The 25,413-nt window shown below is 27.9% G+C and overlaps 4 protein-coding genes across 7 annotated transcripts; 1 reads left to right on the top strand and 3 right to left on the bottom strand.

Moving 5' to 3' along the window:
- Positions 1-1,687: 1,687 nt before the first annotated feature.
- Positions 1,688-2,293, bottom strand: LOC101513550 (calcium-binding protein KIC). The gene has a single exon (XM_004510585.4). The coding sequence runs from the start codon at positions 2,179-2,181 to the stop codon at positions 1,801-1,803; it is 381 nt and encodes a 126-aa protein (XP_004510642.1). The 5' UTR covers positions 2,182-2,293; the 3' UTR covers positions 1,688-1,800.
- A 9,001-nt stretch (positions 2,294-11,294) lies between these two features.
- On the bottom strand, positions 11,295-13,752 carry LOC101513855 (protein yippee-like At4g27745). 2 transcript variants are annotated; one of them, XM_004510586.4, is made up of 3 exons: positions 13,596-13,752; positions 12,695-12,820; positions 11,295-11,851 (listed from the first exon to the last, which is right to left on the bottom strand). In XM_004510586.4, the coding sequence occupies exons 2-3, from the start codon at positions 12,785-12,787 to the stop codon at positions 11,624-11,626; spliced, it is 321 nt and encodes a 106-aa protein (XP_004510643.1). In that variant the 5' UTR covers positions 12,788-12,820; positions 13,596-13,752; the 3' UTR covers positions 11,295-11,623. The 2 variants fall into 2 exon arrangements, with proteins under 2 accessions (XP_004510643.1, XP_073219464.1); XM_073363363.1 differs by lacking the exon at positions 13,596-13,752 and having other exon boundaries at positions 12,695-12,921.
- Positions 13,753-14,071: 319 nt separating this feature from the next.
- LOC101514202 (probable serine/threonine-protein kinase WNK10) lies at positions 14,072-18,668 on the bottom strand. 3 transcript variants are annotated; one of them, XM_004510587.4, is made up of 7 exons: positions 17,924-18,668; positions 17,142-17,179; positions 16,763-16,990; positions 16,461-16,681; positions 16,209-16,366; positions 15,320-15,722; positions 14,072-15,106 (listed from the first exon to the last, which is right to left on the bottom strand). In XM_004510587.4, exons 1-7 carry the CDS (start codon positions 18,038-18,040, stop codon positions 14,265-14,267), a joined length of 2,007 nt encoding a protein of 668 aa, XP_004510644.1. In that variant the 5' UTR covers positions 18,041-18,668; the 3' UTR covers positions 14,072-14,264. The 3 variants fall into 3 exon arrangements, with proteins under 3 accessions (XP_004510644.1, XP_012574146.1, XP_073219463.1); XM_012718692.3 differs by having other exon boundaries at positions 17,920-18,667; XM_073363362.1 differs by having other exon boundaries at positions 17,934-18,667.
- A 2,372-nt stretch (positions 18,669-21,040) lies between these two features.
- ARF21 (auxin response factor 21) lies at positions 21,041-24,551 on the top strand. Its single transcript, XM_004510589.4, has 4 exons — positions 21,041-21,135; positions 22,145-23,278; positions 23,365-24,049; positions 24,150-24,551. The coding sequence occupies exons 2-4, from the start codon at positions 22,154-22,156 to the stop codon at positions 24,176-24,178; spliced, it is 1,839 nt and encodes a 612-aa protein (XP_004510646.1). The 5' UTR covers positions 21,041-21,135; positions 22,145-22,153; the 3' UTR covers positions 24,179-24,551.
- The last annotated feature ends 862 nt before the right edge of the window (positions 24,552-25,413 follow it).

The raw sequence follows: 25,413 nt of genomic DNA, 5'->3' as shown, positions 1-25,413 counted from the left end.
TTCCGAACTGTCTTGAAAGCCAAAGGTTGTAAGCTGTTGTCAAGCAAGTGTTGGTGATTCCTAATTTACGTAGCCATTGCTTTTGTGTTTGTTAACCCATTATACATTGGTGCACAAGGAATGGTCATTTGCCTTCGGTTTATGCTGCACCCGTTTAGAACAGCTACAAAGTGGTGTCCTGGAGGTGAATACAATGGTATTGAAATGTGAGTTGTCCACTTTAAGCTTGTATGTCCAGAGTTAACAGAAGAGGGGAAAGAAGGAAGGAATGAGATGTGAAAGGGCTTGTAATTCTTCACTTTTTGAAATGGTTAAATCATACAATGTGAGTGAATTTAAAAAGAGCCCTATTAAAATATGACATTTGCGGGTTTAAACAATCGTTAAGTTATTTTCCTCATTTATAAAATGTTCCAAACAAGAAAAACACACCAAGTCTGAAGGTGATGTAGTAATTGGTACAAATTCATCGTTGAGTCTTTTCCAACGAATGTATGACCATTGCCTCTCGCCTCACCAAGGTTTTCTACCTGGGCTGTGACACAATCTTATCCTAGGTTTGCAAGGGTTTACCTAGTAGCAACGATGCCGCCACCATTTATCCGTTGTGTGATTTACTCCCTCTCATACCACCATGAAGCCCTTGGCCACTATTTGTTGTGTAGATTAGAGTCTACACCTCCTTTGCATTCAAAACCTCTTTCTTTCCTTGATGCCTACAACCCTACCTTAACCCTATGTTGACACTCATGTCAAAATGTAGGAGTCCCTCGCTGAGATTGAAGATTGAATATCTAGCTTCGTATAAGCACGGTGAAAACAATTTTGAGATGCTGAATCAGACAAGTGTTAAATCCATTTCGAAGTTGCACAAGACAATAATTTGATGTTTGGTTTGCTTTCTTCGGACAAAATTAAAACATGAATTGCGAAAGTACCAAAGCTGATTCTTGAATAAGTAAGTCAAAACAACACTTTAATTTAAAAGAATATTGATTGTTTAGTATTGAAAGAACATATGGCAATTGACTATAACATAAATCATCCAACACCATTCCTTTGATTCTTTGACGCTTAACCACTGAATGGTGAATCATACATTATCATTTTCTCATCTAAAGTTTTAGATTCTTTTTTTTGTGCTGAAAGTTAGAACAATTACTTGTGCTCTTTGACAATGATATCTGCAGCATCTACAAACAAACAATCATCAATATTATGCGTAGATTCCAATTTTGACTTTGGTTAGAGGAAAAGATTGACTTAATTTCCTTATATCTGATGAAGATTAATCCAGAAAATTCTGTTAGTATTTACTAATGAACTAGAAATACAAGAAAAACATGGCTAAAGAATGAAAAATAGCTTCTTATGATAAGTTGGTCTCTTAATCGTTTAGTCAATGGTTCAATTGCTGACTAGTGCGTAGAAGAAAATGAATTTGGATTTCTGGCAGATCTGGCCGTCCAATTGAGATTGAATGATTTCGATTTTAATTATTTTTAAATCTTAAATGGAAAATTAAAATCTTAGCCGTCTCATCTTAATTGGACGGTCCAGATGTTCCTAGTTGCACTGTAGTGCAATTGGAGGCTGCTGACTGCAACCAACCTCGATCCGAAGAAAATATATGTTGAGAAAAGTTAGCTCCTTACTTGGCTCTTAAACTATAATCATTTATGCTACATAGGAGAATAATTCATTTCATTATGAAATGCCCTTTAGGACAAAGATGAGTTACATAAATTTTTACAGCTTAAACATCCAAATAAAACTCAAATTGATCACAAAAAGTGTAATCTAAGTTGAAGAATTTCTTAACTGTTCTTCAATAGCCTTCTCCAACCATGTTTCAGCTTCTTCCATCATTCCAGGACTAAGCCTCACCATAAGTATGCAAAACTCAGTCTCATTCAACTTTCCATCACCATCAAGATCACCTTGTTTCACCATAGCTTCAGCATCTTCCTTACTCATCCCTTCCATACCAAGCAGAGCTGAGTTTTTCCTTAAGCTGTCACTTGTGATCAAACCTATTTCTTTGTCTGCTAGAAGATTAAAACCACCACATAGTTCAGATACAAAGGTTTCCACATCAAGCTTCTCTGCCATCACTGGTAACAAGTCCTCAAACTCTGTTTCTATTGTGGTTGTTTCATTCATGTTGAGGTTGTTTTTCATTGTAAACGGTGTTTCCTTTTTTGTTCTAGTTGGTAAACATGGAAATAAAGTGAATTTTGAAGAGTTTATGTATTATATTGTAATGAAAACTCAATGACATAATTTGTTAGGACTTTGGCCTTTTATATTGGATAAGTTCTACATTCGACAACATATGTGGATCAATACATAAAAATCATCGAAATTCTAATAAGGATCGACAATACTTTTCTGAAGTAATAGTTTATGACTTTTATCGACTTTATAAATAAAAATATAACTTTATTGATGTCAATTAAATATGAAATACCTATTTATTATCTTTTAATTTTATCGAATCAATATTATTTAAGTCACTATCAATCATAAAAATGAAGATAATAATTAGTGTTTACTAAGAGACGGTATTTATAGTCGTTAGAGTTTTAAATATTTTTTAAGTATTATTGTCAAATGTACTATAGTCCATATTATAATTTCTTTATTTAAAAATGAAAAAGTCTTTTGCTTTTTGGAATAAGTATCATGGTAGCTTTTTGGTACTTCATAATGTCAAATTAAGGGATTTGGATTCTATGCATTGATGTGATAACGAGATGACCTATAATTGTTGTACTCAACTAATCTACTCCATTAGATTTAGAGTAGATTACATATACTTCAATTTATAATTTTAATTAATCATAATTGACTCACGAGTCGTTTAATTTTAATCTAACGGTGCATTTTTGTTTACTAAAAATGCATCTTTTTGTGACATTTTAGTTGGTTTGTTTATGTGATCTCAATTGTGACAAATATTTGATTGGAAACTATATTACATGGTTCAAATAACCATTATTCATGATTATAAAAAAACTTGGCCCTCTTCAAGAGTAGTTATTGTGTTTTCTTTGCATTTGTGCATTGCACGAAGTCATAGAAGAAATGTCACCATAGAAAACAAGTGTTTTTTTTCTCTCTCTCTATATATATTATAATACTATTAGTTTAAATAAATGACATTTTCCCAGAATAGGGAAACACGTTTAAGTCATTTGTACCAGCTATGAAACAAATTTTCATTCAATAAAGCACTTAGTTATTGTATCTTTTACCCTCCACTAAGAATAAAAATATATTTAATGGTGATAACTATGATTCTCCTCCAGAGAATTAGATTTTACAAAAGATGAGTAAAATATACTAAATATTTTTTAAGATATAATTTGACTTTTATAAAAGTATGAAATGACTTATAAATCTAATTAAAAATTTATTTTATTTTAATATTTTTAAATAAGTAATAAATATTCTTTGAATAGATTAACAAGTTAATATATTAATAAAATTAATAATATTTTTTAAAATTTAGCAGTATTTTAAAGAGATTGACTCTATACGAAATCATACTTCAATTCGCTTTTATAATAATACATCTAAATATATAATAAGTTAATATAAACTAATATCATTAAATTATTAAAAACTTACTAGAGTTATGATTTAACATAAAGTTTAAAATTTAATATATAATAATAATAGTAATAAAAATATTATAATTTTATCTATTTTTTTATAAAAAAGTATAGTATAACTTAGTTCATAGACTGATTTGACTATTCCCACCCTTAAGCATGCACAACCAATAAAGTCACATGTATCGTTTGTTAATTATTATGATTGAGAAAGAATAATGTGCACAAAAGAAAATGTTAGTTAATGTCTTTGTTGAGAGAAGATTCACAAAAGAAAATGTGTGGCTCATCTAGCTTGGGAAGGTGGGACTTATACGAGGAGAAAACCTCCCCAATTTTCAAAAGAAATTATGAGTTTCATGATTAAAAATCTTGGCGTATAAATCCACATGTTTTAAAAAATGAGACATATATTTTATATAATTAAAAATTTATGCACTATTTAATAAAAACAAAATCTTTTATACGTTTAAATTTTTTTGGTAATGAAACAATATTATGTATAATTATTTTTATGCACTATTTAGTAAAAAAAGTATTTCACACATTTAAAATTTTGGTAATGAAACAATCAATTTCTTTTCATTTGAAAAGGATTCTGATAAGATTTGTAAATTGTATATAGTCAAGAACTTGAGGAATCTTTGGAGGTGTTGTCACGTTACAACCTACAAGTAGATGTAATTTTGTGCCACTCATTTTTTATTTTAGTTTTTATTTCATGAATTAATTATATATCTATCATATTCATGATAGTTTCTAGGAAGGTGCCTTTGGTGGGAACAAGGGGATATTTTGAGCATGACATTATCTTTCTTTGATTTGATATATAGGAACTGTTTGAGAGTTCGGTTTCCATGAAGCTTCCTCTACTACTTCTACATCACTCAAAATTTTGATTTTTTGCATTCTTTTTGTTGCCTTGTCTCTTGATAATAATATGCCAATCCTCGTGCAATTATTTTTTTTTATATTATTGTTAAGAAAATTATATTTATTGACACCTCTATTAAATAACACTAACACCTCTTTAGTTTAAAAAAAATACTTATTCTCTTTATATTCACTAAAATAACTCCATCGACAATTTTCAGTTACACTTAAATCTATTCATGTTATTTATTATATAATATAATTATTTTTAATTTATAAAAATACGACTATATATTTAATATTTGTAATTTTAAATATATAATTTTTTTAGTGAAGATACAGAAGGTAAACATCTTTTTAAAACTAAAGAAAATGTTAGTTAAATGCAATTTTCTCTTATTATTATGAGAAAATAGGATATTTACTATCTATATAAATTTATTTTATACCCATAATAAATTGAAACTAGTATTTAAGTGTTACTTAAAAAAAAAAACAGTTTTACAACGTGACAAAACTTGATCAACCTTTTCACGCGAGTTATTTTGATCGGTTTTTTTTTTGCTGTCATGTCCATCATTTTTTATCACTTCTTTTTCTCTTTACATATACTCACGTTTCAATTATAAGTAAAAAAGTTAAACAAAATTAACTAATTTCATTATATTTAATGTCATTAAAATCAAAATATCTTTAAACATAACAACAAACAAAATTAAATAAAAGCAGTAGTTTAGAAAATGTAATTATTTTTTGGGTATAGACCAAAATTATTGACAGAAAACATTTGATGGACCGTTATTTGAAGAATTTTTTTTGAGAGACTAGAAACAAAACATTGTATATTTATAAGAACTAAAAATATATTTAATTATTTTTTATTGTAACAGAAAACTTAATTAATTTTAACAGTAGTCTAATTAATTAATTTTAAATTAATAAAAAATAAATTTTAAATTACTAACTCTATAATATTTTAAACATTAGTTGATATAAAATTGATTTTTAATTAAAAACATCATTTTATGTTGTTTTACATTTTTTTAGTTAATTGAATTGCAATTTTTTTTTTTTTTGAAAAAGTCAGATTAAAAATATAAATTAACAAAATATACATTCAAAATACAAGACGTGCCATTACGAAAAGCATATACAACTAAAACACTAGAATACTACAAAGAAATTTATTATACGATACAATGATACTAATAAAAGAAAGAAATAAGATAAATTTCAGAACGAACCAATAATTTTTCCAAACTTTTCAATTAATTTAACGATTATCGTTAATAAACTATCAACTAAAATTTTACCAATAGCATTGGAGCTGTTATTTTTATTACTCCCTCTGATTTCCACCTAGAAAATACCCTAAACTACCCCTCTCCGGTCTATGAAAAAGAAGAGAAGTGCTTAGATTTTTCTAAGTTAAGAGGGGTAACACTCAAATGCTATCTAAAATCTGTTTATTGAAGAAATTGACAAGTTTATTGAAATAGGTTGACATCACTAATGAGTTGCAAGGTATATTATATTCTATATCCACACTCAACACGCAAGAAAATAAGTGGTGGAAATATTGAATTTTTATAAAATTTAAATGTTGTACAAGTTGTAATTAATTATTATATTGAAATTTGGGTTCAATTTGAATTTAAAGATGTGAAAATGCCTATTTTGACTAGAAAGGTATTGTATTTTCCACACAGGAAAACGAGAAAGGTGGAAAATTTGGGTTGGTATAACTTTTTTTTTTTTAATTCAACATGCAATTTGGTCGTTAAAATTGTCTCACACACATTTATAAATTAATAATTTCTTTTTAAAATTTTAATATGTCAATTAAAATAGACTATTAGTTAAATTTAATGGCTAGATAACATGACATGATACATTTAATAAAAAATATGGCAAATTACATAAATTCCATTTTATTCATACATTTGGATGAAATTGACTGATATCATTTTATTGGATAAAAATCTAAAATTGTTTTTGTTTACCCTTCCTATTATTTTTAGTTTTACCCTAAAGTATCGTTATTCTTGTTGTATTGATGTTTCCTTTTCCTCCATTCTGCCTCTTTGACCCTATTTTGGATAACTTATGATGCTAATGTAATCAAATTATTATGTACTTGATCTCATTCATATATATATATATATATATATATATATATATCATATGTAATTCGAATGATTATCTACTCATTCAACTTTTGATAATATAAATTATGTACTTTGTAACCATTATGATGTTTATGTTTTTGTTTAAGCCATTCCGGAGATATTATTGTTAGTAACTGCAATTGTACAAAGATTAATTTTACACTAAGTTTGATAATGAAATACTAATTTGACTGAATTTGATTTAGCAAATTGTATTTTCTCATATTTTAACATCTTATTATAGTAACACATTCTTACCAAAATGCATATTAGTGTTCACGATGAGTAAAAAAAATAATATACTATTGTTCATGATTTCATCTTCATTGACTATGGATCATCAAGAAGAGCTTCTTGTTTGTTTGATTTTCGTCATTTGTTGTTCAAGATTTCAACTTTCATATCTATTTAGCGTTTTGAAGGTTAAAGGGAAGACAAAATTGAAAAATCATAATATGCAAAAAAAGTTATAGGAAATAACCTTTTAGAGTAAAATACTTGAAAAAGTAACTCGTAAGATTTTATCTAATAAAATTATAACACTCGATTCATTTCTAAAGACATGATATTGGTAGAGTTTACTTGAACTATCATGTTTTCATTTGACATATTATCTAACAATTAAATTTAATAGAGGGACTATTATGACTACCAACTCATGGACAAAAATATTGACTATTACTCAATTTTTTTTTTTAATGTTGCCCAAGTTGATAGGTAACTTGGACAAAAATATTGACTATTACTCCATTTTTTTTTTAATGTTGCCCAAGTTGCCATAGGTAATTTCCAAGTTATAAATTATTTGGTGTTTACGAATGATTGACAAAGACACAAGCATGTATAACAGATTGATTAAAGCTTCTGATTTGATCCTTAGCTAAAGAAAATGCACATGGGACTTGGCACATATGCTTTTTCAATTCTAATTTATCGACACATATTTTTATCAATTTATTATCTATATTTGAAATAATATTAAATATTGGAATTTAGGATTTATAAGATAAAAAATCCAAGATTTATCATCTTTGAGTTAAATTGAATATTTTATTTTGAGTTTGAATATGAGATTTATCAATTTTAAGATTTATCATTTTTTTTAAGATGCTTTTTATTTATTTATTTATTATTGTCGGAACAAATACACTAAACAAATTTGGATAAATGCAATTATATTGTATGTGTCGTTCTTATCTAGAACATTTAGAATTATTTAATAAAATATTAAATAGTGTAAAATTTTATAATTTTTTAATTATTGTTTATATTGAGTTATTAAATATATTTTTATATTTATATATATATAAAGAGTGTATGGAGTGAGAATTGATAATTATTATGAGAAATGAGAACTATTAATAATAACTATTAGATTTAATTAATACATAAAATTAAATTACTCAATAAAGATGTTAAGTGATTGTATCTCCACCCAATAACTCTCGGATATTATATGCTATAATATCTTCAAATTTATTTTCTTTCTATTTTCTTTCCACTCAATATATATTTATATTTTTCTATTCAAGGATTTTATTTTTATTAAACCTGCATTTTTATTATTTGTTGTAATATTATTGTAACTTTTAAATTACAATTCTTATTATTGGCTCAATTTCACAAATTTCAAATTTCAATCATTGTAACTTAATTATTGAAAATCTTATTTCGAGTTTATATAATCTAACAATTTTTTTTTTATTTAAGCATTATTAAGAATTAACTATTATAAACAATTTTATTAATAAATTTATTAATTTGTTTATTGTAATAAAACGGTGGGTGTTATTTAAAATTTGATTTTTACAAGTTCTATATTTAATTTTGAAAATTATTTTTCAAGGGATTGTTTGGAAATGTCATTGTTTTTCAGATTTATTTTTATTAACAAAAAACGATGATTGAAGAATAGTTTTTATTTTGGTAAATAATAAAAACGTAAGTTTAATAAAATTAAAATTCTTGAGTCAAAAAAATATAAAAATAAAAATATAATTCTGAAATAATTTTATCTTATAAGGAACATTCAGGAGTTTTTAATTCGAATTATTACAAAAATAAAAAGAAAATAAATTTAGAGATATTATAGCATATAGGATCCAAGAGTTATTGGGTGGAGATAGAGTCACATAACAATTTTTAATGAGTAATTTAATATTATGCGTTAATTAAATTCAATAGTTATTATTAATAATTTTCGTTTCTCATAATAACTATCAGTTCTCACCAGATAATTATTAATGATTAAACATACAATTTTATATAAATTCAAAGTTCGTAAAACTTATTATAAGTTTCAATGAAATATCAAATAGTTCTAAACTTTTTATAAAAATTTATGAAATAGATTTGCTCAATAAGAAATTTTTATTTGATGATTGAATTAGTGAAATTCATCGTCTATTTATTAAATTGAGTAATTTATCATAAAATTAGTTCTAAAGTCAACGGTTATCCGCTATATATAAATATATATAAAATTTAGCATAAATTATGATATATAGACATACATATACATATGATATATACATAAATATATATACATACATTACAAGACAACAGGGAAGATTGAATATGTCGTTTGAAACCTAGACATATGAGTTTTCTTAAGAACAACTAATCACTTGAATCTATGAGATTAATCAAATCTTGTACAAAAGCAATATAACAATATTGAAATCCTTGCATCCTCTTAGATGTTAGCTTTTTTTTCCTTTTTTTTTTCTTTTTAGAAGAGATAGTAATGACATTTAATTATTTTCTAAGTTTTAAGTTCAAATTTAAGATATGAAATTCAACTTAATAATATCGGTATTTATCATTTGTCAGTTGAATTATAATTTATGAACTATTAAACATTACTATTAATACATTATTTTAATTGTTAGATATTAAATTCTAAACATACATAATCTTAAATTTTGATTTTTATTATTATTTTATTTATAGAAAAAAAAAACTTAAATTCTAAACCACTTTTCAAACTCCTTTGATTGTCCCATCTTAAACGCTTTTATGTAGAAATATAGTTAATATTATTTTTACACAAACATTTTATCTTTTACTAAACACAAACATGGTTGTGTTTTATAGTATAGCAAAATACACATGTGCTAACCACTCAAAGTAGTGGGAGTTGTATTTGCTTTTTTGCTTTCTAATAAACTATTTCAAGCTCAACATTATTAGGCCTGTTGCGTACATAATATATTGGATGATCCAAATTGATAGTTTCAATACAACTATTAATTAGATTACGATGGAAGCCTAAAATATTAGAGGATCTTTGTAATGAATTGCGAACAACTAAACAATTATATCTTCACTTACTTTAAGATATTGAGTATATATCTTTTCTTTACATGTTCAAGACTCAGATTTTTATTGAATGAAACATTTTATTCACATTTAATACATTAAAAGTAATTTTTTAAATATAAATCATTTCATGTTCAGTAAAAAAGAAACAATAGAAACAATGATAGTAAATAATATATATATAGTTTTGACCAATTATTTATTTAAAGTTAAGGGTGTTTTTGTTTCAAGGATTAAAATTACAATTTTAAAAATATTTTTATTTTTTTGGATAAGATAATTTTAGAAATGTTATTTCTTAGACCATTATTTCTAGTAATTTTATTTATATGTTCGGCAAATAACTAAAGTTCTAAAGAATATTTTTATAATACATTTAATAAAAAAATTAAAGTTTTTTTAAAAAAAATAAAAAATTAAATGACGTAGGAAAAAATATAAGAAAATTTTATGTACGAGAATAAAGAGTTATTTGACGTAATAATTTATTAAAAATTGAAACAAACATAAGAATATAGATATCATATTAAAATAGTTGTTTTGCTTTTCTTCTCTTTGTAACAAATTAGTGTTCTCTCTCCAAATAAGTATTTTAGACAAAGTTTTCCTTCATTGTCAATTAATAATTCAAAATCTTTCAAAAAATCAATGATGCCTATGTCTGTCCCTTGAAAATTAAAGTTTATCATCCTCTTTATTACAAGGGATATATAATTGATATCAGTTTGATATAAATCAGAAAGAAAAAAAAAACATGAATGAATTGGTATCAATTTGATATATATCAGAAAAAAATATATATGTACTTCAGAATTCAACTCACTTGTATTTTCTTTTAAAGAAGATAGTAAGTTTCTAGTTTTGGAGAACACCATTATTTCTCCTCAATATATAGAACAGATTTCAAGTACAAACACCAACAATTTTTGTCTTCTACCAATGCAACAGTTGACTCCTGCGTGCTTTACAATTCTTATACTATTATTTTTCTATTTATGTACTATTGGTCTCAAATATAAATAAATGAGTCAAAAAATTGATGCATTTAGATCAAAAATTAGATCAAATACATCAACTTTCTTTAATTCATTTTTGTTTATATTTAAGATCACATAAAGTAAAAACTTGCTTATTGATAAGAGATTGCTGTTATAAAAGAATTTAGAACTTACGACAAGGGCATGTCTAGATTGATGGTGACTTTAAGAACCACAATGGCTAACCATAGTGTCAATATAATTTTTACAAAAGACACAAACAATCCAATTCAGTTTTACATGAATGCAACTCTCAAATAAAATTCATGCAAAAAAAAGAGACAATATAAACATTCATTGTAACTGATGAAAAAGTGTAAACCAATGTACCTCTGCTAGTTTCCAAAGCCTTCCTGTACAAGGCTAATAAATGATATTTGTAATTTTCTTGAAAAGAATCTTTTGTACAATATGAACAACACTCATTCAACTGTTACACATTAAGAAACATATACTTTGACAACTTATTTTGTTTTCCAATTTTTTTTTTGAGTCAATAAAATGATGCAACATTCAAACATACACACAAAATTCACAATTATACTAATGTTGCACTTGTAGAAAAATCCCATATGAAAAATGAAGGATAAAATTGTGAACAATTTTACTAACCATTTCCCAAAACTATCTTGAACTTCTCTAGAACACATTTTCCTTCTTTGTACTTTTGTGTTTCCTCATAAGCTTTAATGTATTTCCAACCAAGTTCTTCTCCACAATCAGAACAATATACATCAGCAACTGTGTGAAGACCTGTCATAAGTTGTCTATCTTCTTTTGGACCCAAAAATATGTTCATTGCATGAGAAAACAGAAAAGCTCTTCCATTGCTTGCCTGTTATTAAACATAACCTTTGAAAATCCTTGGTTAAAAAGGAACTAACTTCAAATATCTTCATCATACATTGTCTATAGTCCAATTTATGAACCACATTGATTCACTTCAACACAAGAAAACAACAAAACTAGCAACTATACATCACATGTTACAAACAAGATTGAATGAGTGTGTTTCATTCTACAATAACAAAAATTGATTTTGAATGAATTGATTTTGATTTAAAGTGAGTTGAAGTTAAAGTGATTTATGTTTGAACTTTGGACTTGTTCATGTAAAAGCGAATTCAAATTAAATTGTAGGTTAAAAATCAATTCTAGCGGTAAAAGCTACAAATTCTACCTTCAAGTGAATCAGCCAAATACTATCACTATTTGAGACAATCAAATATGTCAAAATCAATTCTACACCTCTACAATCAATTTTGACTCGCGGAACCAAAAGTTTAGTCCCGAGGGTTCACCGAAAAACACCAAGGCTCAGAGAGCATTTACAAATGTATTTACATATTATCTACTACCAAGTTCCTCACATCCATAACAGAATTCAAACATTGGTTGACATGAATGGTTCCCTTTAGACAAGTGAAACTAATTTCAGGAATCAGGATCATGTTTGACATAAAATGGTTCCCTATCAACATGGTTTATATTGTGTTTGGTTATATAAATCTAAAATCTTTAGGTCATCATCTTAACCCTAAAGTTTTGTTCTTTTCTGATCCTATTTTGGACCAATTTTTTTTCCTCTAATAGATATGGATTAACAATTTTCAATATAGAAAAATCTAGCTTAAAGATAGAAAGAAAAAAAGTACAAAAATTTAAGAGAAAAGTTAACCTGGAAATCTTTGGAAACAATATCATCATGAAAAGCAACAAGGTTTTGACACTTGAAGCAGCAGTATGCTCGTGATCCTATCAAATCCTCCATTAATGAATTTTCCTAACCCTTCCACTTTAGCACCTACTCATAAATAATAATAATAATAATAAATAGTATTAATTAAATTTTTGTTGAAATTTTGATTGGTTTACTATTTTACTCTTCAAAAATTAGATTATATTTTTATCGTATTATTTATTATAGATTTTAAAAAGGATGTAACATTAATAAAGATAAATTAATAAATAAATAATTAATACAGTTGAAAAATTAAAATATATGAAAATTGTTTAGAAAGGTTTTATTTTTAGAAACTGAGATATAGTAATAATAAATAAAAATATATAAAAGAAAAAGTTTGTTCAAAAAGTCTCTATTATGACCAAAACACTAGCAGCCAATTTTTCCATGTCAGAACTTGATAATTGGTGTGATATTTTAAATGTGTATCAAACAATCTTAAGGGTAAAATATTGTGAAAGATATGTACTCAATGATTGAAAAATAATTTTGAAGAAAAGAATATGAATGTGAAGGTGATTGAGTAAAGAAGATTCCAAAAGAGTTGGACAAAAGAATATAGTATTGCTTAAAAACAAAAGGAGTTGATTAAGATGGTATTTAAATAAGTTTGGCAAGAAAATGATGCAATTGTTTTAAGAAATATTTTTATGTTGCTTGAAAAAATGGGTTTTCCTTTTTGCAAGCTACACACAATAGAACAAACAAATACAACTAAATTTAAAATTAGAACCAATAGAAAGAAAGATTCCTTAGTATAAAATTTCATTGATTGGTTAAAAAATGTGTTTTTTTTTTATTCATCATCTTCTTCTAGAGTAAAAGTGAAACTTACCTTTGCCCTTTTGGTTTTTATTGTGTATGTATGCTTGTTGGTTTATGGATTAATACATGCTTAGAGGTAGGTATCTATATGTTTTATAAAATGATTGTGAATGTGGGTTTGAAAGAAAGAGAGGGGAGGGATTGAGTTTTGGTAAGGATTCCCAACCAACACTATTTTTATATACAATTATGTTGGGAGAGTTTATAGAAAATATAAGGGTATGTATGGTTTGAGAAAATCTTTTTTGTTTTTATATATTTTTAATTTTTTTTAAAGTCACACCTTTGACTACCACCCCAAAAACATTTTCTCAAATTAAGAAGTCTCTAAGTTCTAATTATATTCGTTTTAGAGTTGTTAGTAATTAGTAATAACTGAATTTGGACGGAATATATCATCTTTCATTAATCTAACTTTCTCTTATATTGTTGGAAGTAATAAATTTTTAGGGGGGAGGGGTTAATTTTGTAAGACATCTCAGTACATAATATAATGAGAAATTAACAATATAACTCCACAGCATAACAAAAATATATATGTTGAGAGTTTGAGAGGAATGAAACCAGCTTCTGCAAAAAATGAGCCACATCCAATATACAAATTATATAAACTTTACAATGAAACAACTTTGACAAGGGTAAAAAAGAGGTTAATTAATTAATCAACAATCTCTCAAAATCAATCATGAACAGCTACTTTCTTCTTAGCCATCCATCTCCTTCTAGAGGCTTCCAATGCCTCCAACTTCATCCTAGAGAGTTCCTCGATCCAATGCTGATATTGTGACTCAATTGCATCAAGTTCAAGCTTGAGCTCAAGATCAATATCTTTATCAGTTGAAGAAACAGAACAACAGCTAACATTTGATGATCCTGAGTTCACAGTGCTTTCTCCAACATTGTAATCTGCTGCCTGCAATTTACAGTCTTCGAAGTACGCATTGCCGACTTCAAGACCAGGTATGGACCTTCTTAGACATTTAAAACAGCTACTAATGTTGGAGTCATTACTATTTTCATTTTTCATAGAAGTGTCGTCAACAGCTATCTCAGAAGCTCCTGATCCTCGCGAATATCGATCTTCCGAGTTAACCAAACAAGGAGAAGGATGATTATAGTCACTGACAGCATTCGACACAGCTTTATTGATGTTTTTGAAAAAACAGCTCTTTCCAACTGTCTCGAAACCTTCTCTAGGAATTGTATTAAACCCGGAAAAGCTGTCTTGACGATTAAATCTTTTAGCAGGAATACTTTCTAGGATAGAACTCCATTGGCATGCCATTAAGATTTGGCGATCCACATTAGAAGACCCACTACAAAGACTTATTTCTCCAGTTGAGTTATGATCAGGTGAAGGCTTCCACCAAGGAAGAAGCTTCATTATCAAGTAATCAATAAGCTCGGCTATGAAAGCCACATCATGATCTGCCAGCTCCAAATGTTCAACCATTTCCGATGCCACGGAGACTGCGGTATCTGTATCAAGGTAAAAGAGAAAATGTATATTCCTTACTCGACCTGCAAGTAACACAAACAAAAACTATTTTAGTATCAATTCGATAGCAAGCTGTTCAGTGTCTGACACGACACAAACACATTTAGTTACATTCAATTATTTCAAAATTTTCAAATTATTATCAGTGCCGACGTTTTAGTATATGTGGCAATGCTTCATATATAGAAGGCACAGAAGAGTGTCGAAAATTAATTCAGGAAAGGCCACATACTTACCACATGTATCAGCAATACGCAAAGTCAATGACACCGAGTTATCATCGTTTTTAGTCCCTTTTAACCTAAACTCGTTGTTCTTATTAGTCCTTTGGACTTCAAAAACAGGACAATGTGGACTTCCCTGACTGCTTTCAGCGTAGTTACTTCCCGAAAACAGTTTGTAGTCAGCATCAATGTCCATGGATGGAGTACCAGATTTGGGTATATCTGTAGCTCTTGGAGTTTTCATAGCTAACTGTAAAGGATAAATACATGGATCCTTTGGATTCTCAATTTGTAGAAATGGATCATTAAGAAGCTCCTCTGCAGACAATCTCTCAGTCGCTGGAACCAGGCATTTCTCAATAAACTCCTTAATTTGAGGGTCACTCACCTTATTAAGGGAAGCAGGTTTGATGCCCTGCAATGGAATGCATCACAAATACAACACAGATTAGTGCAGTAGCTCATATCGTGGTTATAAAATCGAGTTTCATATTGTTTATTAGAAGAACTACTTTCGAATTGTGAGTCGAATCTTATTATGAATTGTAAGTAACATTAGACATGAAAATATGATACTTCTAAGTAAAAACAAGTGACATAGCTAAATCACAAGCTGATATATCATACGCAAACCTTAAAATAATTTAAGTCAGAAATCAAATGACATAAAAAAGGGGCTAACTATACGAAGTTAACAACAACAAAAGCCAACTGCACTAAGTTTAGGTAGTGATTCGTTGGAATGAATCAGAATTGAATATGAGATTCGTGTCCAAAATAGATAAACACTAGGGATTGATATCGTTTGGGTTTAATTTTGTATCGAATTGGGATACTTGATAAAATTTTGAGCAAACACTCATAATTGATTAAGATATATGACAATGATTTCCATACTTACCGAGGTAACTTTCTTAAATATTTGAGCTGGATTGTTGCATTCATTATAAGGATACTCAAGAGTAACCATCTCCAACATTGACATCCCAAATGAATAGATGTCAACAAGTTCATTGTACTCCTCTTCATATAATTCTGGCGCCATAAACTCAGGTGTCCCTAAAGAAACAAAAAAATAGAAGCAGCACATTTTAGTGTTCATCATAGAACCAACGCGATAAAAACTTCACATTTTAAGAAAGAAATGTGTTACCGATAACACTCCGAGCGGTTTCCTGCTGCATAACAATTGCCAAACCAAGATCACCTATCTTAACTTCTCCTTGGTTTCCATTCACAAAGATGTTGTCGCATTTCAAGTCTCTGTGAATAATCGGTGGCTTGTGACCGTGAAGATATACTAAGCCTTGAAGAATCTGCCTTGCCCAACCTTTAATGGCTTTCATTTCGACATATTTATGCTTTTTACGGTACCTATCAGACAAATGCGTACAAGAGTTTCATATGTGCAGCCGAGCAGCGTAAACGAAAGTGGTTAAGATGAAGAGAACATACAGTCTTAAATTTCCGGATGTGAAGAGTTCAGTAATCATGTTAACAGTTTTCTGTTTATCATCGATCCAGGAATTGTAGAACTTAATGATATTTTCATGTTTCAAAGACTTCAATAGATGAACTTCAGAATACAATTTTGCAAGATCATCTACTGAATGTAAGAGTCCATCAATCCTAACTTGGTTCCAAGCAACTTCTATTCCATCAACTTCATCAAATGCTCTATAACTGCAAAAATGATATCGATTAAACTAAATCGTGTGATTTATCAAGAAACAACTGCTATAACCCTTCCAAATGTCATTGAAGATAAGGAACAAAATATATTTAAACAGATATAATGAGCGAAAACAAAAGAGATTAGGCGTCAGAATCATACACAGTCTTGAAGGCACCCCTGCCCAAGATTTCATTGTACTGAGACAAAACAAGAAGAAGAAAAAGTCAAATTAAAAAACAAAAATACAAAGAACAAGTGAAACATATAATCATTGCATAAAATTAAATAAAATCGCCTTGCGTGATATGGTTGTAATTAGTATCCTTAGTTGAAGGATTAAAGTAGCATTGAATCTTTGAACATGAGATAGGTTTTGTACTTGTGCATTAACAAAGATAATCAATACACAGTCTCTAGAATCATCAAGACATAAGAGTCATCAATTCAACTCATGTAATAGCATAGTTACAAAAGAAAAACATAGCCAATCCATGTGCTTGTTTGGTTCCATGGTGGGAACTTCACTACTTATGTTTGGTATCAATAACAAGAAGCAATTTTGGTTCTAAAATTAATTCTAAGCTGAAGCAACTATTTGTAGCTTTCACGTTGAGGATGAGTCAATTCTAACTTTTTGCAATTTTTTATATACATGTTTAAAAACCACTTTTACGTGAATACATTCAAACATAAATGACTTTTCTTTCAAGTCAATTTTAACCAATCAATTCAATTTTCACCACTGCAAAACCAAACATAGACATATATTAATTACTTATTATGTAGCCCTCAAGCTCAATTACCATAATTTCACCAAGTAAAACATATGACACCACAAATCACACATATAAATTAAAATTGAGAAAAGCCACCAAAAATAAATAATTCAACTGCAGAGACTAATCTCTCGAAGAGGAATAGTGTGATGCATACATACATACCCTAACGTACCGGCCGGTTGGATCTTTCTCTACAAAGTCCTCCTCAAAATCAGGAGGCTCCCTTGTTCTGAAAACATTGTCAGCAGGATGCAATGCTAAAACAGCACCCGAATTCATTCTAGTTACTGAATTAGAATCCAACACAACAAAAAGTACAAGGAAAAAGTTTCAAAATTTTCAAAAAAAAAATCAAATTTTAATAAACATATTTATTGGATGGGGTTGTATAGTTTGTGATTGGAATGGAGAAAAGTTGGAATTCAATGAAGAAGAATGAATCGAATGCCGAATAGCAAAATTGTATATTCGGCATTCGATGACAATGGTTAGAGGCAATGAAACAACATTCAAAGCCCAACAACAACAACCTTTCATGTCATAACAAAAACTCATCCTTAAACAAAACCCAACACCACCACCACCACCATCATTTTCCTCTCAAATTCCATTTTTTTAACCGACCCAGTAACTAAAACCTCAAAAAGGTTCAAAATTTACTAGATGGGTCTCCCATTACCAAATCTATAAAAAAAAAATAAAAAATAAAAAATAAAAAATGGGAAGAAAAAAATGAAGAATGTTGTTGGTTCGTGAGGAGTGAGGAAGAGAGAGAAAGTTAGAAAGGGTTGGTGCGAGATAGAAGGTGGGAACAAACAAGTGTATGGTGAATCAAAATGCTATTTTTGTGAAGAGATTTGTGTTTGGTGATAAACATGAAGGTCAAAAACTAACATGATATATGCATGAAAATCGTTTTCTCAAAAATCAAATTTAAACATGTAATATAAAATACAATTTTGATCAAATGAGATAACAAACTATATTTAATAGACTAAAACGGAATAAAAATTAATTACATAACTAAAATGATATTTGGAAAAAAAAATTAAAAAACTAAAAAAGTAATTTAACTTAAATAATATTTAGAAACAATCACGCAAAAATATATTATTTAATTATTTTAAAATACACATCATTTTATTTTTTTTATCTTTTATTTTTATTCATTTGTATAAGTGTGCGAAACACTATTTATTTATACTTGTGACTAAACAAAATTTTCTCATCTTTTCATAGCCACATCAATGTCCCTAACAATATTTTTTAATAAAAATAACTTATAAAATAATTATAAAAAAATACTAATTAAAAAAATACACCGTATCTTTTAACTTAAATTTTATTTGTAAGTGTTTTAGATTCCTTTTAGAGATATAATAAAATAATATATTTAATTTATCAGTTAAAATTTTAAAAATTCAGTACCCAAACATTTGTTCAAACTCGCCAATATGAATTTGTCAAGATTACCACACACTTAAAAGTAGAGTGAGACTAACAACCATTAAGAGTGTCCCAAGTGTTATAGAAACAAAATTCATGTTAACAAGTGTAGTAATTTTATAAGTGCACTAATACATTTTTTGTATTGACTAATAATTTTTATAAAGATTTTGAATTTATCATTTTTTAACACAATATATATATATATATATATATATTAAAATTTGGACTTGACATTTTAGAACCCAACTCTTATGTTTATCAGGTTCAAGCCGTTTATTTAGATTAGTTCATTTTGAGAGTTCTATTTTCATCCATAGAAATTTTATTTTAAGATAATTTATTTAAATAATATATATATATATATATATATATATATATATATTTATTATATGTTAACATTATTTGTTTTTTTACAAAATATGTGTATAAATTTAATTTATATGTGATGTTTTTTATTGTGACACGACTCACAATGATATTTTAATATTATATTATATGTTTTACGATTAAATTTAAAATAAAATAAAATAAACTCTCATTTGAAAATAATAAAATTTTGATTATTTTGTGTTTATGCATCCCTACCGAAATCATTTGGATCCACAAATACAGTTAAAAAACTCTTGAGGTGAGAATTAAAATAAAATAAAGAATATTTCTAATGACAAATGTTAGAGTAAAATATAAAATAAATAGTACATTTGTTTTGTTAAAATCTCTATTCAGAAACTATTTTATTCGAAAGAAAAAAAAAACTTTAATTTAAATAAATTAATTTTAATAGATGTTAATATTGTCCTACAATCTTAAAATTCACAAATTGCCACACATTGGACTTGAGAGATAAATCATTTGTCAAAATGATCGCACAATTAGAAAGGAAAATAATTTTATAATAAAATTTAAAAATATGACTAACAATAAGCCGGAAAAGGTGAAACAAACCATACCCGATTAATTTATTAAACTAAACTTGAGTTTAATTAGCGGTTTGAGTCACTCTAATCTTTTGTAACAGAACCAAACTACAAATGAACTGAGGCAAAGCGCGATAAAGAGATCGATGATTGAGGACAAAACTCAAGTGGTTACATGTCATGATGTCACATTAGCCAATAGGTTAACAAACAAGCCACAATACACTGACCCAATAATAAAGTGGTGATTAATCACTTTCTATTTATTATGTACTCATCATAATAAGCAATATCATTATATTTTTTGTAATATTCTTCTTTTTTGTATACATAACAGTAATATTCTATCAACCTCCTAATAATATATTAATATATTATAATTTATTTACAATTAATCACAATAAAACTATTCTGGTCGTGTAAATAAAAAATAGGAGAGATTCATAAAACCGTTGACATAATAAAAAATATATCAAATAGCGACAGAAACAAAAAATGCCTTAAGCTTTTGACTCCTCTTATATTTATTATTTTAATTGATATTGGTGTTGATTGTAATCAATCAAACTTATAGAATGATGCATTTATTTATGATAAATTACAGTATTTTAGAAGCATTTTATAACATTAAAGTCCATTGTTTTTTCCCTTACGGTCATTATTTTGAATTTTTTATTTATTTTAAAATAATAATAATAATAACAGAATCTAGGAGCTGCGTGAGTAAAGAGTCTCGTGACAATAGAAAAGTGGTGACACGTCATTAACCACTTTGATGATGAAAAAAACACACACCGACTTGATAGATTCTGTTACGGAAAAAATGAAAAAAAAAAGTCACTTGTTAACGTCTTATTATGAATATAAAATATAGAAATAACATTTAATTAATCCTAATTTCCAAATCCAAAACCCAAACGTTCCAACACAGCTTGTGTCCATAACTTTGCATCACGGTACTTGTCTCCATCATTGTTTTTTTGTTGCTTCCAACTTTTAGTTGTGCAGGTTAGTTTTTTCTTTCTTTTCTCTTTCACTCTCAATTCACAAATTTGTTTTCTTTGATGTATGCATTTTTTGTTAAATTAATTTTGTGGTTTCAAATCAAGAAATGAGTCCTCAATATTATTAAGTTATTCTTGTTCTCGTTACTATTTCTGTCCCCCTTATTTAATAGAAATTTTATACCAGTTTTTCATTGATAAAATTAAACTAACGAAAGGATTAATTTAATCAATTTTATGATTAATTATGATGAATTGGTATAAAATTTGGATTGTATTCTCTACTTTTGGCGATTTGGTATATGTCTATCTCTTAATCAATTATTTTTTTTCATGTAAATAATTTTTATCAATTATTTTAGTCACTAATTTTACTCTAAAATACACTAAAGTCAATAATCACTAAAAGTAGAGAATTTGTTCTCATACAATTTCTATTAAATAAGAATAACAAGATCAAGTTTAATATAAGTCTCCGATTTAGAATTTATTAAATTCTTCAAAGTGAATAAGGTATAAACCAGAAAAATAATGATTTCCTAATCTTTTAGTAATTAATGGGTGATATTAATCTCTTTAATTAAATTTATTTGATGATTAATCACTTGTATTTATTATTATGAATTCATCAAGATAAGCCGAATTCATTAACCGGTCTTATGAAACAACTTATGATTTCAAATAATGAATGCACACAGTTACACGATGAGGTTAATATTCGATATATATTTTTAAGTCTTTTGTAAACAAGTGTCCCAAGGATCGACATTAAGATACTTAGAGAAATTGAAATTAGAAATTTTACTTCTCAAAACAATAAATTTTAAATTTTCAAAAAATCCAAAACAATAAATTTTAATATAATTTTTTTATATTTAATTTAATTACTTAACAACTACGAAATACGCTTGATTCTTGTCAGCATTTTTTCTTTTATAAAAATATGTTCCTTATTTTTAGCATTATGGTTTCTAACTTTAAGCATTATGGTTTCTACTTTGAAAATGTTGCAGGAATTGACAATGAGAGAAAAAGGAAAAATTTGCAATCCAAGTCCAAGTGAGATGGAGTCAAAGAAGAAAATGAAAGATATGGAAAAGAGCGTGGATCCTGAACTATGGCATGCATGTGCTGGAGGAATGGTGCAAATTCCACAAGTTAACAATAAGATATTCTACTTCCCTCAAGGTCACGCAGAACATGCGCGGGAACTGGTGAATTTCATGGATTACCCCCAAATTCCACATTTGATTCCATGTAGAGTTGTAGCTACCAAATATATGGCTGATCATGAGACTGACGAGGTGTATGTGAAACTCAAACTTGTTCCTTTGCACAGTGAGGTTAGTTTGGAGGATGACAACGCTGAATGCTCCACCAAAGCGTCTGAAACTAAAGATAAACCTCAGTGTTTTGCCAAAATCTTGACACAATCTGATGCAAACAATGGTGGTGGTTTTTCTTGTCCTAGATATTGTGCAGAAAAGCTTTTTCCTTGTTTGGACTATTCCACTAGCCCTCCTGTGCAAGACATTTTCCCTAAAGACATTCACGACCAAAAATGGCAATTTAAACATATTTATAGGGGCACGCCCAAGCGTCATTTATTGACCACTGGTTGGAGCCAGTTTGTGACTCATAAGAAACTTGTTGCAGGGGATTCTATTGTGTTTCTAAAGGCTGAAAATGGAGATATTCGTTTCGGAATTCGCAGGGCTAGAAGGGAAATTTGTGCTGTACTTGAACCTCCATCAGGGTATGAACCTGCTACTGCTACTGCAATTCAAGAGGAAGATAATAATAACAGTAAAGTTCAAAGAAATAGTAGAGGCAATGCATTAAGAATAAGTGATGGTATGATGGGTAAGGGTAAAGTCAGTGCTCAACAAGTTATTCAAGCAGCAACACTTGCTGCTAATATGCAGCCTTTTGAGGTAGTTTACTATCCTCGCTCGAATACTCCCGAATTTTTTGTCAAAACTTCTGCTGTTAGAGCATCACTTCATATTAGGTGGTTTCCTGGAATGAGGATCCAAATGGCCATTGAAACTGAGGACTCGTCAAGGATAAGTTGGTTTAACGGAACTGTCACTTTTTTTGAGCCTATTGATCCAAAATGGCCTCATTCTCCTTGGAGAGCTCTTCAGGTATAGTCTACTCAAATTTATTATATATATATTTCATTACTACTAACATATAATCTTTGGATAATCTTTTTATACATATTTTATAGGTTACATGGGATGATACAGAGTTACTACAAAATGTAAAAAGGTTGAATCCATGGCAAGTTAAAATAGAAGCAAATGTTCCACCCATTCATCTTCCAACTTTCACACCACCCCCACCAAGGAAGAAACTCAGGTTACTTCCACACCTAACTTTCCCCATTGATCACCAATTTTCAATGTCAAATTTTTCAAACATCTTTCAAAGTCCTATCAGTCCATTTTGTCAGTTCCCCGAAATTAGTCCTGCTGGCATGCAGGGAGCCAGGCATGCTCATTTTCTTCCTAATCTCCAACCATTTAATCACACTACTACAACATCGACGAATGTCTCTTGTAACACGAGATTACAGAAGTCGAACAACGATGACAATATGTTGTGTATGCTATCGATATCAAGTTCTACTGAATCTTCACAAAAATCGGATCATGTTAAGCAACAACAACTTGTGCTTTTTGGAAAAAAAATTATAATTGAACAACAAGTCCCTCCAAGTACAATTTTTGAAGCTAAAAATGAAAATGCCGAGAAATCAATGAATCAAGCTGGAAATGAAAATGCTGAAAAATTAACGGATGATTTTTCTAATCTTCATCTACCATGCCTATCAGAACGTCCCTTTTTAGAGAGGTTAGAGTTGAATGAAAGCAAAGAAACAAAAGATGGAGAACATAAGATGAATCTCTCAGGTAAGAGATGAATGAAATTGAGTATCCTTTTATTTTTTTTGTATTGTAAATAGTGTTGCATCTTCTTGATATGTTAATAATCTATTTGATGCTTTTTCAGAGCCTTCACCAAAATGGTTAGGAGGTTGACAATGTTAATAAATTCCACAATGGAGGAGTGTAGTGCAATAAAATAAACCATCAATTCAATTGTCCACTATTGTGACTCATTACACTTTCCTAAAGCAATGGAAGGAAACAATTTCATTTGGTAAATTTGGAACTTTTTGTTCATTTTCTTTATGGATTATATATATAATGGAATGAATGATTTTTGTTGTAGTTTTATCTTGCCTAGTTGCATCATTTGGTATGCATTCGGATATGCAAGTCAATTCTCAATGTTAGGTGACATTAGTAATGAGATGCACATTATTTTTTTTCTTAGAAGTTGTTGGTTCATGGATGCAAATTGTATTTTTGTCTTAAAAACAATTTGTCTTGCTTTACACATAAAGGATAATAAGGTGTGACCTCACATGTAACAAATCATAATATATATCGGATCCAACGGCATTTTTTTTAAGTTAATAATTAAATTATTAATATTTTATTTAATTACTTAATCTCTTTATCATTTTCTTTGCAATGTAAATTTATATTTGTGAACAATAGAACCTAATTAATAAGATAAAATCTTCAATGATATTTTAAGATATATATATATATATATATATATATATATATATATATATATTAGTGAAGAACAATACCTTGAATGAAAGATGATATTTTAAGATATATACATCTATTTGAGTGAAAAACAATAGTCTTTCATAAAAAAAACACAGTTTTTCACACAAATATCAATAAAATTGGGAATTAAAGGCTCGAGGCATTTTTAGTCCATAATTTTTAAAGTATATTTTTATTGAGCTAGCAACAATAAATTTTATTAGTCCAATGATATTCAAGACGAATTTAAAATATAACATGGATATCAATCTTTTAGATTGATCAAGCAGACTATGAGACTTTAATATCAGTTTATAAGATTTTTTTTAATCTTTTAACAAACTCTTTGGTAGAGTTTACTAGATGAAGTCTATTTGTCCTTTATATAACTTCTTTTAAGTCATTATATCTTACTAGTATAGATATATTTTTTTCTATAAACATGGACATACGTTTTTATTTTATAATTAATGTTTAACACATATCATTGAAAGTTATTAGACGAGTTATTATTGGTGATTAGTATAAACGAGATTTATATCGACAATATATCTCTTTTAAATTATTGTCTAAAACTCAATACAAACATTAAAATAAAATATATATATATATATATATATAAATAAAGAAAAAAAAGAACAGAAATAAAC

Source organism: Cicer arietinum, chromosome 7, assembly GCF_000331145.2.
Source record: "Cicer arietinum cultivar CDC Frontier isolate Library 1 chromosome 7, Cicar.CDCFrontier_v2.0, whole genome shotgun sequence".
NCBI lineage: Eukaryota > Viridiplantae > Streptophyta > Magnoliopsida > Fabales > Fabaceae > Cicer > Cicer arietinum.
Note: the sequence above shows the minus strand (reverse complement) of the source record. Positions and strands in the feature narration are given on the sequence as shown.